The 19,488-nt window shown below is 40.1% G+C and overlaps 1 protein-coding gene across 2 annotated transcripts; it reads left to right on the top strand.

Annotated features, from left to right (window-relative positions):
- The first annotated feature begins 1,960 nt into the window (after positions 1-1,960).
- Positions 1,961-19,336, top strand: LOC113634467 (angio-associated, migratory cell protein). Of its 2 annotated transcripts, none has more exons than XM_047813162.1 (11): positions 1,961-2,477; positions 5,191-5,325; positions 6,389-6,445; positions 6,598-6,737; positions 10,558-10,702; positions 13,254-13,337; positions 13,686-13,801; positions 14,018-14,103; positions 14,213-14,303; positions 15,117-15,271; positions 18,948-19,336. In XM_047813162.1, the coding sequence occupies exons 1-11, from the start codon at positions 2,384-2,386 to the stop codon at positions 19,021-19,023; spliced, it is 1,179 nt and encodes a 392-aa protein (XP_047669118.1). In that variant the 5' UTR covers positions 1,961-2,383; the 3' UTR covers positions 19,024-19,336. The 2 variants fall into 2 exon arrangements, with proteins under 2 accessions (XP_047669118.1, XP_026989244.1); XM_027133443.2 differs by having other exon boundaries at positions 6,389-6,508.
- The last annotated feature ends 152 nt before the right edge of the window (positions 19,337-19,488 follow it).

Raw genomic sequence — 19,488 nt, 5'->3', positions numbered from 1 at the left:
AGGATATATACTTCCTTGTGTCTTGTCACAAAATCAAATGTTTAATCAGGGTAGTTGCCAGGGTTTCTTAGCATTTTGCAGGAGCTCATTTTAGGGTAAGTATAGGAGGGGTTGGTTAAAGTTCTATTTCTCCACAATTTCTTATGTAAACCTAGAAATTTCTTGTAGAGAAAAGAAAATATTTGAGTGGATCAAGTCTATGATTTGGCTCTGTCATTGATATTGTCATTGTCTAACCATGCGCACAACCAAATAAACAAAATAAAATTATTGTGTAAGAAAAACTGTCTCTGAATGACTCCATAAATGTGAGCAATATAGGAGTTGACAAAAGAAATTAGAATCCTAAAGTAATTAAAAGTAGAAAAAATAATGTTCATATGAAATTCCTTTTACATTTACGGCATTTAGCAGACACCCTTATCCAGAGTGACTTACAACTGAGCACCTGAGGGTTAAGGGCCTTGCTCAGGGGCCCAGCAGTGGCAGCTTGGTGGACCTGGGGTTTGAACCCATGACCTTCCGATCAGTAGCCCAACACCTTAACCACTGAGCTATCACAATTATTTTATCTTTTACAATTATTTCAGGTACTGTAGATTCAATCAATTCAGCTCAGTAAATTTAGTTGGATATTTAAGTTTAGAAATTAAGAGTGGATAAAGAAGAAAATGAGGGAGACCAAGTATGTAAATGTTACTGCATAATTAGATTAATCATTTTAACCTTGCTCAAAACACAGGCTAAGTTCATCATTCATACCACAGGTTACTATTCGCTAACTGCTAAGGGTTAGCTTAGATACAAATGTTTGTTTACAATATGGCTTTAACACATGCCTTAAGAGTTGCCCCAGAAGGGTCTTCAGACCTGATCATCGCTATGACAACCAACATAAACACATAAACTTCACTATGAACATGAATTGTTGCATGCAAATGCAAATTACAGAAGAACACAAAAAACTGAAGAAAAAAAACTACCACTTGTTGCCTCTTTTACAATGTGGTCTGTAAAAACTGAGTTTGTATAAAGTAAGTGTTTAAAACTTTAAGAAAATAGTTATGTTACAGTTTCTCTAGACACAAACACAGCAGGACTTCTTTGCTGTTGGTTGCACAAATGACACTACAGTACTTGTTTAAGTTTAAAACACAAACTTCACATTCAACACACTCAGACACTTTCACAGTTTTACATGACAAGACATATTTTTCACACCTTTTTCACAAATTCAAAATTGTGATTTACATAATACTTGATAAATTGTCAAATACCAAAATGGCACTATGCGAAAACAATTCCAAAATAAATGTAAAGAGATTCAGGTTTCTATCAAGACATTTTATCTGGATAAAATCTATTAATCAATCGTAGGTCATAGGTTGAATTGTCACATTGTAGGTTAGTATTTGTGAGGTAAAGTTCTTCCATGGAATATCACTTACAAAAACCATTCCAAAACTCTGTCTTGTTTTTTTTTTTTTTTTTTTGTATGCTGTTTTTCCTAAAATGTTTCTCAGACATGCTAAAAAAGGAAGGTGCAAAAGAAAGTCCCTTAAAAAACATAAGAACTCTTTGAGCAGTAAGAGTATCATAATCATATTTTTATTTTAATCATAAAAATAATAATTAAAAACAAAAACAATAAAGAGAGATTTGTGTTTATTCAGAAGATCCATATTATTCAAAATAAAATATGTATGATGCATAAAATTGTGTTTAAAAATGACCCTAACCCTAAAATGATAACATTTGCCTATGAAAAATACATTATATCACAATTACAGATTAATAAGAATCTTAAAACACCTAGTGTGGGGGGATACATCATGGATTCAACTGCAGATAGATGAGCATTATTAATTAAGTTCTTTATAATGAAGTTTATTTTGAAGGTGTTTAAAATCGAAAGAAAAATCGAGAAAGTTTATTTTCCTCCAGGTAAATAATGGAGGTGAGGAATTACAAGTTGTAACCTTAAATAAAAAACAAAACAAAAAAAAAACATTAGGTTCCTGTGTAAGGCCGTACTCCAAATGACAACTTTGTGTACGAAAGTGTACGAAAGCAATAGGGTCTGTGTCCTATCTAGTGCACTTTGTATTGTAAGTGGTTTGGTTTCAGACAGCTTCTGAAACGTGACGTCACCGCTGCGTCTCGCTAATCCAGCTAGCGTGAATTTGGGCACCGGAATTTTGACCACAAAATTATACTTCGTGATTTTTTATACATAGTATTACTTAAATTTAGTCAAATTAGGACGTGTTGTGGAGTATTTAGCTTAAAGAGACGCTTTTATCCACCGCTGACTGGTGTTTGAGTGTCACAGCAAAGGCCGCTAAAGCTGAGCTAAGTTTAATTGGGCAACATCGCACGTGCCATGGAGAATTGTGAAGAAGATACCGTGCAACTTCATGGCGATGAAGAAATCATCGAAGTTATTGAGTTGAATGACACAGAACAGACACCAGCAGGTTGGTGTACTTTCACTTAATTTGTACTGTCGGGTTCACTTTTATTATATTAGGGAGTGTTTCAATAAGCAAAATAGGAGATTATTATAGACATGTAGATGGTGACATACAGATATAACTTGATGTCTTGCAACACTAAAGTTTGCACATAACATATACAGTACAGACCAAAAGTTTGGACACACCCTCTCAGAGTTTTCTTTATTTTCATGACTATGAAAATTGTAGATTCACACTGAAGGCATCAAAACTATGAATTAACACGTGAAATTATATACGTACATAAAAAAGTGTGAAACAACTGAAAATGTCATATTCTAGGTTCTTCAAAGTAGCCACCTTTTGCTTTGATTACTGCTTTGCACACTCTTGGCATTCTCTTGATGAGCTTCAAGAGGTAGTCACCTGAAATGGTCTTCCAACAGTCTTGAAGGAGTTCCCAGAGATGCTTAGCACTTGTTGGCCCTTTTGCCTTCACTCTGCAGTCCAGCTCACCCCAAACCATCTCGATTGGGTTCAGGTCCTGTGACTGTGGAGGCCAGGTCATCTGGCGCAGCACCCCATCACTCTCCTTCATGGTCAAATAGCCCTTACACAGCCTGGAGGTGTGTTTGGGGTCATTGTTCTGTTGAAAAATAAATGATGGTCCAACTAAACGCAAACCGGATGGAATAGTATGCCGCTGCAAGATGCTGTGGTAGCCATGCTGGTTCAGTATGCCTTCAATTTTGAATAAATCCCCAACAGTGGCACCAGCAAAGCACCCCCACACCATCACACCTCCTCCTCCATGCTTCATGGTGGGAACCAGGCATGTAGGGTCCATCCGTTCACCTTTTCTGCGTCGCACAAAGACATGGTGGTTGGAACCAAATATCTCAAATTTGGACTAATCCAGGGGTCGGCAACCTTAAACACTCAAAGAGCCATTTGGACCCGTTTCCCACAGAAAAATTACCACAGGGAGCCACAAAACCCTTTTGAAGGGTAACACTGATAAGGGTAACACTTTTGAAGATAACACTGCATATATCGTTTTTTACCTTTATGGAAAGTATAGAAAAAAACTGTAGTGTGTTGCATTTATGAAATCAATTAACTGCTACTGAGTAAACGCAATTTTATTTCTGCAGGCAAACAAAATATTTTGAACAGTTTGAACTGACCTTAAGAAAAAAGACGCTGGGTTGAAGGTTACTTTCAAATAAAATGTTTAATATATAATCGAGTCCTTCGTATTCATGACTAGGGCTCTCAAGTTTTGAAGACAGGCAAGCATGACATCTCCAACCCCTCGCTTTTTTTCATTGGATGTTGCGTTAAATCTTTCCCAGATATTGCTATTTTCTGATTGGCTGTTGTGTAGCCTCTTTTTTGATTGGCTGATAAGTGTTAGGCTCGACTAAGAACTGAGACGCGCTTGATTCCTGCCCGATTCCACAGAAGTGCGGACTGATACATTTTGGGCGCTGCGGCTTATTAAATATATGATAGTCAAAAAGTTTTTCTGCGTGAGAATATGATGTGCGGCGGAAGAGCGTGAGAAAAGACCCAAATGCATGACTGTCACTCTCAATGCGTGACACTTGACAGCCATGCATGACATAAAAAAATTTAACTTGCCGGCTGCAGCAAACCAAAAATGCCCCTGCTTCTGTGTGTCGGATTTCGCAAGTCGGTAGTTATGACGCATATTTTGAGCGACCAAAAAAAAAAATCAAACACAGTTTATTTTAATGTTACAAAAGCATCATGATCTTAGAATTTAGAATTACATTTTTTTTAAAAACTAACTAACTAACAAAAAAAAAAAATTTAATTCAATATTTCCAAATCTACAGGGAGCCGCAGCAGAGGTATGAAAGAGCCACTTGCGGCTCCGGAGCCGCGGGTTGCCGACCCCTGGACTAATCAGACCAAAGCACAGATTTCCACTGGTCTAATGTCCATTCCTTGTGTTCTTTAGCCCAAACAAGTCTCTTCTGCTTGTTGCCTGTCCTTAGCAGTGGTTTCCTAGCAGATATTCTACCATGAAGGCCTGATTCACACAGTCTCCTCTTAACAGAGGAGAGATGTGACTGCTGCTAGAACTCTGTGTGGCATTGACTTGGTCTCTAATCTGAGCTGCTGTTAAACTGTGATTTCTGAGGCTGGTGACTCGGATGAACTTATCCTCCGCAGCAGAGGTGACTCTTGGTCTTCCTTTCCTGGTCCGCATGTGAGCCAATTTCTTTGTAGCGCTTGATGGTTTTTGTGACTGCACTTGGGGACACTTTCAAAGTTTTCTTAAAGTAATGATGGCCACTCGTTTTTCTTTACTTAGCTGCTTTTTTCTTGCCATAATACAAATTCTCACAGTCTATTCAGTAGGACTATCAGCTGTGTATCCATTTCAGGAGACTACCTCTTGAAGCTCATCAAGAGAATGCCAAGAGTGTGCAAAGCAGTAATCAAAGCAAAAAGTGGCTACTTTGAAGAACCTAGAATATGACACATTTTCAGTTGTTTCACACTTTTTTGTTATGTATATAATTTCCCATGTGTTAATTCATAGTTTTGATGCCTTCAGTGTGAATCTACAATTTTCATAGTCATGAAAATAAAGAAAACTCTTTGAATGAGAAGGTGTGTCCAAACTTTTGGTCTGTACTGTATATTGAGGAAAGCTAGCTTAAACCCCACCCACTCTCTCTGTGCGCGTGCGTGTGTTTAGATGGACTTGTGGAGGAACTGGAAGATGTGGATTTCACTGATGCTGAAGGAAATGCAGATGATGAAGGCTGGGAGACCGAGGATGAGATGGAGGCAGAGCAGGATGACAGCGACCTGACGTTCATCAAACACACCGGTGATATTATTTATGTTCCTTCGATTTATTATTAGAAGTTATTTTTGTGCTTGTGCTCTTGTATGTAATGTTTAAATCTATACAGTATACATATAATACTGCTAAAAAATTAAGGGAACACTTAAATTACACATTGAATCTCATTGAACGAAATCTTTAAAAAAACAATTCTAATTACAGTCTGATCCAAAATGCATGAATCTCATCACAACATAAGTCAGTCGTGTGTGTGGCTGTAAGACCACGTGCCTGTAAGAACACCTGACAACATCTGGGCATGCTGCCCAGATATGACCCACCATGGATATTCCTCTCCAGATGACCATTCACTGAGCAATGGCCAAACTGATCATTTGGGAGGATGCTGCAGGCAGCATAAGGTGTTTTGCCCTCATGGAGTCTGTTCCTGACACTTTGTTCAGAAACATGCACACCAGAAGCATTCTGGAGGTCTTTTTGTCTCTGACAGTGCCCCTCTTGTTGCTCCTCACACAGAGAAGACAATATCGATCTTCTGGTATCTCCTCCATGCTGAAAGACACACCAAACCTCCTTGTGACAGCAAGTTTGGATGTGCTATTCTGGAGGAGCAGTGCAACCTGACTGGGTTGCAGGTACTGCCTCTCATGTGCAACTGTTGTCATTTGTACCATAGGTGAAACCATAGGAGACTGATAACCTTGAAATTTAATTGACTTGGTGTTATACTGTGATGATAGTGTTTCCCTCTGCGTGTGTGTGTGTGTATATATATATATATATATATATACATACATATATATATATATATATATATATATATATATATATATATATATACATACATATATTATACACACACCCACCCCTCTGCATTTATTTATTTGTTTATTTATTTCCCTTGCCAGCAAAAAAAAAAAAAAGAATGTTGTTTAGATACAAGCATGTTGTTAAGATCTTTTTCATTTAGGACACATTATCTCTCAACTTATTTGTGTCTGGTTGCTAATATAAAATTTGTATGAACAGGTACTTGGATAAGTTGGCAATGTTATAATTAGTCACTCTATAAATTCTGTTTCAGGTTCTGTATTCTGTATCAGTTTGGACCCAGTATCAAACAACCTTGCCATTACCGGTGGTGAGGATGACAAAGCTTATTTATGGAATGTCATTGATGGGCAAGTGTTGTTTGAGTGCACAGGTGTGATTTGCCCACACATCCACTTTGCCAATACTCTGGTGGCTTTTTTCTTTCTTAATCAACAGTTTTTGTTTGTGTGTTTACGTTAGGCCATAAGGACTCTGTTACATGTGCAACATTTAGCCATGACTCAAAGCTGGTGGCAACCGGAGACATGAGTGGACTGATTAAAGTGTGGAAGATTGATGCCAAAGAGGAGATCTGGTCTTTTGAAGTTGGAGATCTTGAGGTTTGTAAATTGAAGCCAGTGGGTTACAATATTTGATGCAATTATGTAGATTTTATTCCACAGCTAATTCTTGAAGCAAAATATTTAGGAAGGTATAATTAATAGTTAACTGTGTGTATTTTTTATTAATTAAATACATTTGCTAATGTAATGAAATGTATTTGGTAGATGTTCTATATGTTCTATATGTAACTGAGAAAGTCTGCATCAATGTGGATGGCTTCATACACTCCTCACTCGTCTGCTATCTGGAAAAAGCATTTGTGCCCTCACAACCTGACTGTATAATAGTTTCTTCCCTAAAGTCATCAGACTCCTTAATTCATAGAAACTGGTCTGACACACACTGTACTCCTGCTGCAGTATTTGCACTTTACTATTTAATGCAGGGCTCCAGACAAAAAAAAATCAATTAAGGAGCCATTGGCTCCTATAGGGGGGACAACCAGGCGCCACATATTTTTTTTAAGAGCCACATAACAATAAACTTACTTTTTAAAATTACTTTCTTTTATTCATCCTGTTGTGTGTACATCTCCCCTCTTTTACAGTTTCAGCATTTTTATCTTGAATTTTCTGGGAACTGAAGTTCATGTGGGAACTTAGTGTCTTTTCCAACTTACAAACTATATAGGCCCTACAGTAAAAAAATTCTGTTCATGCAGAATCCGAGCCAGTGACACCGACCATAATTATCTCAGCATCACTTGGCCGCTGAGTATAGTTTGGCCGCCTCCTCTTCTTTTTTGCAGAAATCCAGCGTTTGACACATGGTTCTGGATCAAACTGTTCAAGTGATGGGCCTTCAGTGCTGATCCTGATCAGATCTTCCAGTGTTGACACATGGAGTGAATTGTGTACTTTAGATTCGATCCTATTTTGAGCTGAAAAGCCACGTTCACACTGATCAGCCGAAATTGGTAGGACAAGCATTATCTCAACTAGATGCAAAAAGATCTGGAAATCTGTGCAGTAGGGCTCTTTTTTAAGTAGGACTTCCCACAAGCTGCAATAAGATTTATCTGAGAACTGTCCTTTTACAAGAGCTTTCAGCAATCTCCATTCAGCCTGCACAGCACTGATGTCACAACCATTTTTCAGCAAGATGTCTCGATACCATTTCAGCCGTGTGTCAATTTCAATTTCTCCAAAAGTGTGGATGTCGTCTGGCCACGAATCATGACAAAATACTGAGAAGCATCGAATAATCTCTGCCTTTTTGTGGTTTTTGTGCTGTGTATTGTCTCATCATTTCAAACCTCCTTTCAAGTTCCTTAACTGTAATGTCTACAGTTTGGTCAATGAAGTGGTTTAGTTCTTCACTGAAACCTGGGAGATCACAGCCTTTTAGTGGTATGTTTTGAAAGGAAATGCCCGTGTAGTCAGATGAGGCCTCTTTCTTCTGCCTTCTGGTCTGTTTTTCTCTTTGAGCATTGTCCTGCTCCACCACATTATCATGCTGTGAAACTGAATTTAATTTTGTGTAATTGAGAAATAACTCCAACTTTCCATTTCTCACTGGTGTGTCCTTCATTCCCTTGATTGTACAAACACAGGACTCAATAGCTGCTATAGCCTGAGTTCTTCTGAAGTATAAGTCTCAACTTCGAGATTTCTCCAAACAGGTCATGGAGAAAGTGACAAAACACCAGAAAAGACAACTTTTCCATTTGTGCTTTGCTCTTCCTCTTCCTCTTATTTCAGTGTTTTTGGATGAGGCAGCAAGATGTTGCATGTGGAGGTGCACAGCTGTATATTGACCCTGTCCTTTAGTGACATCAGATGCAAGAAAAACAGAAAGGGCCTGGTAAATGTGAGGCAACCAGCGCTGGGTTTTCATTGCAGAAGGTGTTTGTATGGCACAGCCTAACTCCATACAGATGGCTTTCAACTCGCACTTGCTTTTGGGGCTATGGTATGTTTTCCATACTAGCTGTAGCAAGTCATAGACTTTTTCAACATTGGAACAGACTTCTGAACATCCAGCATGGCTAATTCCAGTCTATGTGGCATACAATGAAAGGAGACACCTATGTTAACGGCAGCCCCATCTGCTCCAAAGGCTGTAATTTTCTTCTGCCACCAATCATGATCAGTTTGTTTAGCATCACTGAACAAGCATTTTATTTTATCTAATACTCCATGTGCATGGCAGTGTTCAAGCTCAGCTAAACCAATAAACCGGTTCACTGCTACACCTGCAGAAATGTGCCTGCAGTATGCAATCACATTGTCTTTCCCAGAAACGCCTGTGCCACAGTCAGTGATAATGGAGATGTAATTAGCTGTATGGGTGTCTGTCAGTGCATGTTCTTTTAGCTCATCTGCAATGCATCCTACAAACTCAGCGCATGCTGTGTCGTTGTCCTAAGTTTTGCTAACATCAGGTCTGTTTTTCTTCAAAAGTAACACCTGAGAGGTAAATTTTGTGAATGGTAGCTCCTCACATGCTATCATATAGGCTGCCTTAAACTTAATTTTTAGATCCTTCCATTCTTTTTCGTCACGCAGTTCGCATGCGTGAGAAACTGAAAGACTAACGCTGTAGTCTGTGGAGCACTCTTTGCGATAACATGATTATCGCAGTGTTTTCTCACTGTCTCTTTTTTGAAATGGTTAGTTCCTGTAATGAAATGCGTTTTCCCTGCTATTTCTTTGCCCGCTCTGGAACAAAAGTCACAAAACATTTTCCGTGTTTCACGATCATACCTCAGCCATGAAAACTCTTGAATCCAAGAAGCTATGAAATGTCTTTCGGCACGATGCTCATTGACTGACACGGAAAGATTATCTCCTGTCTCTCTGTCGTTCTCTCTTGCGGGCGTGGTGGCACAGCTGCTGGAGCCTGCTTTTTTTACAAGCAGGTGTGTCATCAGCGTTGGTGCTCGATGAGGATTGGTTAAAAAACTCGTATATTTTTTGTTTTGACAGTTTTTCTGGCGCGGAAAGGTGATTCTCGGTTTGCTCATTCGTATTTTGGCGCTCTAACTCAGTGAAATCTTCAGGCGCAGCATCTCATTTTATTACGACAACACAACAAATTATGTGATAGGCTACTGTTCACAGAACATGCACATAATGTAAAAATTATATAATTATAACGTGTAAATTTGATTGGTCGCCATTGGCGACCTCAGCAAAAATATCAGTCGCAAATTAATATTTTTATTCGCAAGTGCACCTATTTTAGGCGCAGTCTGGAGTCCTGTAATGCTACAGTCTTCTGCTGTTAACTGTTTATTTTACAATTGTAGCATCTTTACTTGCACTTTTTACTTAGCTAGATAATTCTTTACTGCTCAGCACCGCACTCTTGTATTGTACTCTGCCTAGCAATGTGTGTCACAGACACGGGGTAAAAACAGACCCAACTGCAGGCAACGCTGCACAGTTAAATAGACAGGACAATGAACACATGAGGAACAGGTGTGCAGAGACTGGGAGGAGTAAACAAGGGCAGGGCAGACGCGTGACAGTGAACATAAAAAAGGGCATGTGGCCAAAGTCCAGGCTGAGTCCTGACAATGTGTGCACAAATTTTAACACATGCAGTTCATGTACACTTCATGTTAATGTACTTAGATCTGTGTTTTATGTGTAGCACCCCAGTAAAATTTTGGATAAATGTTGCTTCATTTTATTATGTACAGCAGACCATCTTTAATCCCTTGGCATTGAAGCTTGATTCTCTGTACCATATTTCTGTTTTGAGTAGACTCCAATTAACTAGCAAGCTTGCCAAATATTCACTGAATGCTATATACTTTGCACAGCCTGAATCACTTTGTCGAGCTTCATTGTTTATCATTGTGTATTTTAGTGGCTGCAGTGGCATCCCTGTGCGCCAGTGTTGCTTGCAGGTGCTGCTGATGGCAATATGTGGATGTGGAAGATTCCAAGTGGAGAATGTAAGACCTTCCAGGGACCCAACTGTCAGGCAACAAGTGGAAAAATCCTTCCTGATGGTGGGACTTTGTTCTTCATACATGTATTCATGTTTAATTTGCATTTTAAAATGAAGCACTGAAGAAGCTGATGTCAAAGTGCAGGCTCAGTTTTGATATGGCTACCTCAAAGAGAGGGTTGATGGCCTTTCTCAATGGACCACTGCTATCTTAGGACCCCTGAACTTTGATCAGAAACCCACAGCCATAAACCACAATACTGCCCAGAATATATAATTAGAATATAAATAGAAGTAGGTCGGAAGTCGATGATCGACTTTGTGGTTGTTTCATCTGACCTCCGGCCGTATGTCTTGGACACTCGGGTAAAGAGAGGGGCGGAGCTGTCAACTGATCACCACCTGGTGGTGAGTTGGGTCCGATGGCAGGGGAGGAAGTGGGACAGACTTGGCAGACCCAAAAGTACTGTGAGGGTCCGTTGGGAACGTTTGGCAGAGTCTCCTGTCAGAGAGATCTTCAACTCTCACCTCCGGCAGAGCTTCAACCAGATCCCGAGGGAGGTTGGAGACATTGAGTCCGAGTGGACCATGTTCTCCACCTCCATTGTTGATGCAGCCGCACGGAGCTGTGGCTGTAAGGTCTCCGGTGCCTGTCGTGGTGGCAATCCCCGAACCCGGTGGTGAACCCCGGAAGTAAGGGATGCCGTCAAGCTGAAGAAGGAGTCCTATCGAGCCTGGTTGGCTCGGGGGACTCCGGAGGCAGCTGATAGTTACCGGAGGGCCAAGCGAGCTTCAGCCCGGGTGGTTGCAGAGGCAAAAACCCGGGTCTGGGAGGAGTTTGGTGAGGCCATGGAGAAGGACTATCGGTTGGCCTCGAAGAAATTCTGGCAAACCGTCCGGCGTCTCAGGAGGGGGAAGCTGTGCCCTTCTCACACTGTTTACAGTGGGAGTGGGAATCTGCTGACTTCGACTGGTGACATCCTCGGACGGTGGAAGGAGTACTTCGAGGATCTCCTCAACCCCACCAACATGTCTTCCATTGAGGAAGCAGAGGCGGAGGGCTCGGTTGTGGACTCGTCGATCCCCCAAGCTGAGGTCACTGAGGTAGTAGAGAAGCTCCTCAGTGGCAAGGCACCGGGGGTGGATGAGATCTGCCCTGAGTACCTTAAGTCTCTGGATGTTGTGGGGCTGTCTTGGCTGACACGCCTCTGCAACATCGCGTGGCGGTTGGGGATAGTGCCGCTGGACTGGCAGACTGGGGTGGTGGTCCCTCTGTTTAAGAAGGAGAACCGGAGGGTGTGTTCCAACTATAGGGGGATCACACTCCTCAGCCTCCCCGGAAAAGTCTATGCCAGGGTACTGGAGAGGAGAATTCGGCCGATATTCGAACCTTGGATTCAGGAGGAACAATGCGGGTTTCGTCCTGGTCGTGGAACACTGGACCATCTCTGTACCCTCACCAGGTTGCTGGAGGGTTCATGGGAGTTTGCCCAACCAGTCCACATGTGTTTTGTGGATCTGGAGAAGGCATCCCTATATGACCGGAGCAGGAGTTTGGTTCGCATTGCCGGGTGTAAGTCAGACTTGTTCCCGGTGCATGATGGCTGCCCTTTGTCACCGGTCCTGTTCATTATTTATATGGACAGGATTTCTAGGCGCAGTCGGGGGCCGGAGGGAGTCCGGTTTGGGGACCACAGGATTTCGTCTCTGCTTTTTGCAGATGATGTGGTCCTGTTGGCTTCTTCAAATCAGGACCTTCAGCATGCACTGGGATGGTTTGCAGCCGAGTGTGAGGCGGCGGGGATGAGAATCAGCACCTCCAAGTCCGAGGCCATGGTTCTCAGCCGGAAAAGGGTGGCTTGCCCTCTTCAGGTTGGTGGGGAGTTCCTGCCTCAAGTGGAGGAGTTTAAGTATCTTGGGGTCCTGTTCACGAGTGAGGGAAGGATGGAGCGAGAGATCGACAGGCGGATCGGTGTATCTTCTGCAGTGATGCGGTCGATATACCGATCTGTTGTGGTGAAGAAAGAGCTGAGCCGCAAGGCGAAGCTCTCTATTTACCAGTAGATCTACGTTCCTACCCTCACCTATGGCCATGAGCTTTGGGTCATGACCGAAAGGACAAGATCCCGGATACAGGTGGCCGAAATGAGTTTCCTCCGCAGAGTGGCTGGGCGCTCCCTTAGAGATAGGGTGAGGAGCTCAGTCACTCGGGAGGAGCCCAGAGTAGAGCCGCTGCTCCTCCACATTGAGAGGGGTCAGCTGAGGTGGCTCGGGCATCTGTTTCGGATGCCTCCTGGACGCCTCCCTGGGGAGGTGTTCCGGGCAAGTCCAACCGGGAGGAGGCCCCGGGGAAGACCTAGGACACGCTAGAGGGACTATGTCTCTCGGCTGGCCTGGGAACGCCTCGGTATTCCCCCGGAAGAGCTGGAGGAAGTGTCTGGGGAGAGGGAAGTCTGGGCATCCCTGCTTAGACTGCTGCCCCCGCGACCCGGCCCCGGATAAGCGGTAGAAAATGGATGGAATAGAAGTAAAGGGAACTTTTTATATACTAAGGATATATTTACTCTTACTGTGTGCTTTATACAATACCCATTTCTTCCCTACACACAAAGGAAAAAAAGCAATGGTGGGTTATGAGGATGGGACCCTGCGTCTGTGGGACCTTAAGCAAGGAAATACAATCCATGTTGTTAAAGGTAAATGTCAAAAGGTTTGTTTGAATTACAGTGGAATTTTATTATATTGAAGCAGTTCAGAATATTTTTGTCATATTCCTATTATGATTTGATCTATTCTCTTTTTAATGGTTCATGAGTGAATGCACTCAATGCATTTTTTCTTTAGAGCGTGTGTTACAGTATCTCATTTGGTAATAGCAACATTAAGCGCGTTAACAAATTATTTATGCAGTGGTTATAAAAACTGCCAGAGATGCCTAGAAATTGTCTAAGAAATTGTGCTTTTTTTTTCCTTTTCTTTTCTTTTCTTTTTTTTTTTTTAAAGATTTTTATAAACTTCTACCTATTGCTGTATTGGTTTGTCAGGTCATGATGGCCACCAGGGGCCACTGACATCCATGGAGTGCAACAAGGATGGATCTCTTGTTCTCACAGGATCAACCGATGGACAGGCTAAACTCATTAATACATCAACAGGCAAGGTGAGGATTTACAGTGTGGTGCATTATTTTGGGATATGCACAATGCACTGTCATTAGTGGATTAAGTGTAATTGACAGTGTTGTGTTGTTTGTGTACATGTAAGGCAGAATGCTTTACCGGTGAATGTTATCTAAGTAAAATTGAGGATTTTGGAACTTGCTAAAAATTTAATCTAAAAAATATGCAATGTTATGAATATAATGCTTTTGGTTTAGGTACTGGGTTCATTCTCAGTTGGGAACAGTGAGGAAAAAAACATGGAGGATTCCATCTCAGTGGAGTCTGTAGGATTTTGTAATGTGTAAGTTATGCTTCCTTGGAAGAAGTATTTTTTTTATTATTATTATTATTTCTTTATTTCTAATTAGATTTTTGATGTACGGTTTCATGGAAATGTGTAACTATGTCAGGCTGCCCCTGATTGCTGTGGCATATCTGGATGGGACTCTGGCCATATATGATTTGACTACACAGAACCTTAGACACAGGTGTAAACATGAGGTAACTAATAAACTGTAAACAAATTGTATGTGTGTCAATCTGAATACAAAAATCAGCCATACCATTATAACCACTGATGGATAAGGTGAATAACATTGATTATTATTAACATTATCATTATTATTATCATTGTCATTACATAGGCACCTGTCAAGTTGTGTTAACTAGATGACTGGATCAGAGCCTTTCCAAAAGGTCAAATTTTGTGGGCTATTTACAGAATGCAGTGGTTAATACCAACAAAAAGTGGCCCAAGGACAACCAGTGAATTGGCAACAGGGTCAATGTCCAAGATATATTGATCCAGTTTGGGAGCAAAGGCTAGTCTTTCTGTTCTGATCCCATTTAAGAGCTACTGCAGCACAAATGGCTGTAGAAGTTAATGCTAGCTGTGATATAAAGGTGTCAGTCTTGTTTCATATGGGCCTGCGAAAGCCCCTACTTAATGGGCACATGAGCTTCAGAACTAGACCCTGGAGCGATAGAAGAACGTGGCCTGGTCTGAGTAATCACATTTTTAGTTAGATGACTGGATAAGTGTTATGTCGCTGGGGCTACTGCATTCATGCGTATATTACTTTTGAGATTTTTGTCAACCAATTATCCCATCATCACAACATTTCCTAATGGCACTGGCCACTTTCAGCAGGATAATCCACCCTGCCACACTGCTAAAACAGTTTGAAGAACCTGGCAAAGACTTAATTGGCAGGTGGTTTTAAAGTTATGGCTGATTGGTGTAATAAATACATTTATTTGCTTATTTTATGACAAGGAATAAATTAAACTTGTATAAATCTCCCTTGCTCTCAGGTAGGGATTGTCCATCTTCAGTGGGAGCAGGCCTCAGCAGTGGTAGCTACCTGTAATCTTGGTGGAGTTGTAACTTTGTGGGATGCTCGCTCAGGAAAAATGGTTGCAGAATACCATGGTCACACAGCAGAGATCTTAGACTTCAAGCTGAATCGGTAAACATGCAAGTTTCTAGCTGTTATAGGTTGGCAATGTGAACTATTGATAAAATGAACAGTCAATTCTATAAATATTTGTACAAAGACAACTACAATAATAATAACTTTATGAAAGATAAACAATATGTTGGAGTTTAAATTACAAAATGAGTATGAACTCAAAATGCAGACCTTACGCTTTAATATGAGGGCGATTATATCAAAATTGGGTGGAATATAATTAGGGCTGCACGATTTAGGGAAAATGTCATATTGCGATTATTGAGGTCAATATTGTGATTGCGATATGTGATTGCGATATAATAAACAAATGGTATCATGAGTCAACTTGCTTGGTTCTCAAGGAAAATGCACACACAGATTACTGATAATGCTGAAATTTGTATTTCTAAACTCAGTGTCTCGGCATCCATCTTCACCCGTTCCGCACTGCACACCGGAAAAAGTCACGACATGACCATACGCGCCACACGTGCCACTGCCTAAACTGAAGCTCACTGGTCTTTTTTTTTTATTAGCGGATAGCGGTGTAGTGTATGAGATAGGCAAACAGCTTTCAGAGAGAATGGGTTATCATGTCCACACATGCATTTATTTATTTCATAAAATCGCAGCATTTTGCGTCATATAATCGCACAGGCTTGAAATCGAGATTGCAATATGCTTAATCGTGCAGCACAAAATATAATTATAATTATTTTGCTGCATATCCTGAAATCTAGAACCAACATATCTTTTACCTAAAAGAAAAGCCAGATTAGTTAGGATCTGAGGATTTTCTGGTTGGTGTGTAGAACTTTGACAGAGGTTCAGCACCTTTGACAGCCAATGGGCAAGGTGACAAGACTTTGTGGTTACAAGATTTATTGTTTATGAATGAAAATCGTAGAGGGGAAAATGAGTCATGGTGTTGAAAGGATGTTAAAATTCTGGAAGCTAGGAGGAATGGGAGATTGAAACGGTGTTGCAGCAAGTGTGGGAGAGCTATGAACAGTTGGTTACAGTAAGGACAGGGAGTGGATAAACTATACAAGCTGATGATCTTAAAAGTTGAGTGAAATAACATCAATGTTGATTGATAGGGAGGCTTGACCTAAGACTATGTCCAGAACATACCTTCCCTTGTGTGCCTATTGAATGTCAGAGGAAAAAAAGCATGCAAATATGAGAGAATTGTAACTGTACATATTGTACACACATATTGCACTAACTATATGTATGAGCAAATTGCACATTTTCACGTCAGGCACATGTCCTGTGGTGATGTGACAATAAAAGTGACTTGACTTGAGAAGGCAAGAGGACTAGAGCTGCTTATCTTAATGAAGAACTGGGGGGTAGCTAAAGGCAAGATGAAGTCAGCTTTCTATTAGAAGACTGTTGGTTTCAGCACCCAACTACCATGACTCAGTGGTGGATGTTTTGTAAAGGAAGTACAGTATGGGTTTGTGGAGGAGAGCTTCAGCGCTTCTAAGATATAATTAATAAAATTGATAATGTAAATAAAAATGTAAATACTCCAAAATGGAATACTTAACCAGGCAGAAGTTTTCAGTTTTAGATTGTTTTATTAAAGTTGCAAACATTTCTAAAAACATGGTTTTGCTTTGTCATAATAGAAAGTTTTGTCTAGAGCAGGGGTATTCAATTCAAAGAGGTTACTAAAATTTCCTCCCAGCAAAGGTCCGAATCTTATATTGTCACTTAAAATAGTGTACCTTCATGTTAATAAAATCAATAACGTACATACATTTCTATATAATTTATTGTTAAATTTCAAGTGTTTTCAAAGTCTGAACTTGTATGGCACTTGAATGGTAAACAATACTGTAGTTGTCTTTACTACATGTCAAATAACAGACAACAGACACTGAATTTCTTCTGAATAAAATAAATAAAAAGTGCAAACGCAGCTTTGAGCAGCCTGAACTTGGGGCCTATATTTCAAGTAATTCAAAATCTTTTGAATAAAATAAACGTGCTTTTAATCTTTAAGAAAAAAATTAAAAGACTTTTGAACTGCATTTTTTTTTTAAACATTAACTACATTAATAACACAGGAACCTTAGGCAAAAGAACATTTCAAGTAAAATAGAACAGGGCAGAATTTACTGAATAAAAGAAAAGTGCAGAGCTTTGAGCAGCTCCCTTTTTCCTCTCTCCTTTCCACCTCTCCTTACTCCCTTTCCATCTTCCGTTCCTAGTGAGAGAAATGGGCATGTAACTGTCCTGCCAGACGTTTGAATCTTAATTGTCCTGTCAGCGTAATTAGGTGCATTACTGCCACCTTCTGCTCTGGAGTATGGAACAGAAACAATCTCTTTTTGGCTTGGCTTTTGATGATGCTCCTGTCATAATAACTAGATTAACTGCGCATGAACGAAAGATTTATCTTTTTATTAATATTAAAGAACTTATATAATCTGATAATATTAGATTATAATAAGCAGATGCTTAATATGATATTAGAATTTTAACGGGTCCGGGCAGACCTGTCACTCGGTCTAGAGTAAGGGGCATTTAGCTAGTTTACTAAGTCCTAGTCAGTTTTTTATTTCCTTTTCATTTTTACAGACTGGGGTGTTGTTGCAGTGATGCCATCCCATCTAGCTTTTAAATCTTTTTGATGTACATAAGATACTCAGCAAAAGGATGATTGCTCATTACCACTGCTTATATATGCGCACCCACAATATTATGGCTCAAATATAAACCAGCTTGTTTTGTATCAGGCCATATCTAACCTCTTCTGCAAAGATTTTCCTATAATAGAACACCACATCCTACAACACTTAAGACAGTACAATGAATATTATACATTTTATTATGATATTCACAAATGCATTATATATTATAATTTTTTTTTGTCTTTTATGTTGCACATTACGTTAGTGACACACTAAAATGTTCAAATGTTAGTCATCTTATTTTATAAATCTGGTGGTAAAGGCTTAGGGTTGCAGAAAATTCTTAATGATGGGTTGCTTTAGGAACCTCTGGCATAGTGGTATGGATAACATGTCATAAAAAAATACCTTCCATTACAGAACACAACTGCTTTGGGATTAAATCTGACTACTAAGAATTAAGACTATGTTGGGGTTTACTAAATATACTGCATTCAATTACTCTTAATTTTGTATAAGAATGAATGTGTGATCTAGGATGGTAATTTGTGATGAGTGAAGGGTTCATCATGTCGGGAGAATGTATATCTCCCTTCAAGCACCCGCAGACACAAGTGGTTCTCCTGCTTTCTTCAAATTCACGTGAAAACTAAACATAAAACACATTAGCTCGACACACAGGAGAAACATGAAAAATAGAAACAATGGCAATTTACAAAGATAAAATAGACAAATAAGCAAATACCTCATTGGCTGCATGCTGTAAGAAAAGGAAATAATATTTTTTCTAAAACGTGCTTGAGGCTAGCTTTTTGGACTAAAACCCCCTTCTCAAAGTGAGCATCCACACACAACCCTAAACCGAGGCTTCAAAATAAAAGTTTAAATAACAGAAGAAGCTTTACCAAAATGTAAACAAAATATATAAACCGTAGAAACAATATAAAGGCAGCAATTACATAGAGTATCTTAAAGGCAGTTCACGGTTTTAAACATGTTACTTGCATCTAACAGCTATACTTTTACCTTCCTCTATCTGTTTTCAGAGATGCGTCCATGGCTGTGACAGCAGGTGGAGACCACAAAGCCAAAGTATTCTGTCTTCAGAGGCCTGATCGATAGGATGAGTGTCTTTCCAAATGGAGTGCAAAACCCAGTTAGACTCTTTTCACAGCCCCAGAGAATGGTCTTACCCTCTACTTGTTTTACAGAGTGAACCCAGCTGCATCTCGGTTCTACAGACTACAGTTTTTACACAATTAAATGTGTGTTGTTGATTACCATCAAACTTGTATGACTGAATGGCATCAGAAGCCTAAGACATCCAGACTGTGATTTTTGTTTTTGGATGAGTCCTTCAGAATTGCTTCAATGTTTGCTTCCTTAAATTTCACTTGTGGGTAAATAAATCTGAAATTTCTACCACTTTCCATGACAAAGTGTTAGCATGCATTTGTTGATGACTGTTTTGCTAATGATCCAGACTTTTTATGTAGTTTATTATCTCTAAAACACAAGGCACACTGTATTATGTATTGAGGATAAAGGAAAACTAATGGATTTTTAGCCAAAGCTTTTTCTGTGCAC

The sequence above is a fragment of the Tachysurus fulvidraco genome, chromosome 5 (assembly GCF_022655615.1).
Source record: "Tachysurus fulvidraco isolate hzauxx_2018 chromosome 5, HZAU_PFXX_2.0, whole genome shotgun sequence".
Taxonomy (NCBI): Eukaryota; Metazoa; Chordata; class Actinopteri; order Siluriformes; family Bagridae; genus Tachysurus; species Tachysurus fulvidraco.
Note: the sequence above shows the minus strand (reverse complement) of the source record. Positions and strands in the feature narration are given on the sequence as shown.

Bases quoted from the DNA above. Each gene is read 5' to 3' on its own strand.
- LOC113634467 (XM_027133443.2), top strand. From the start codon at position 2,384: ATGGAGAATTGTGAAGAAGATACCGTGCAACTTCATGGCGATGAAGAA. The intron at 10,703-13,253 runs GTGGGACTTTGT...CTACACACAAAG, and splicing joins TGGAAAAATCCTTCCTGATG to GAAAAAAAGCAATGGTGGGT. The intron at 14,104-14,212 runs GTAAGTTATGCT...TAACTATGTCAG, and splicing joins TCTGTAGGATTTTGTAATGT to GCTGCCCCTGATTGCTGTGG.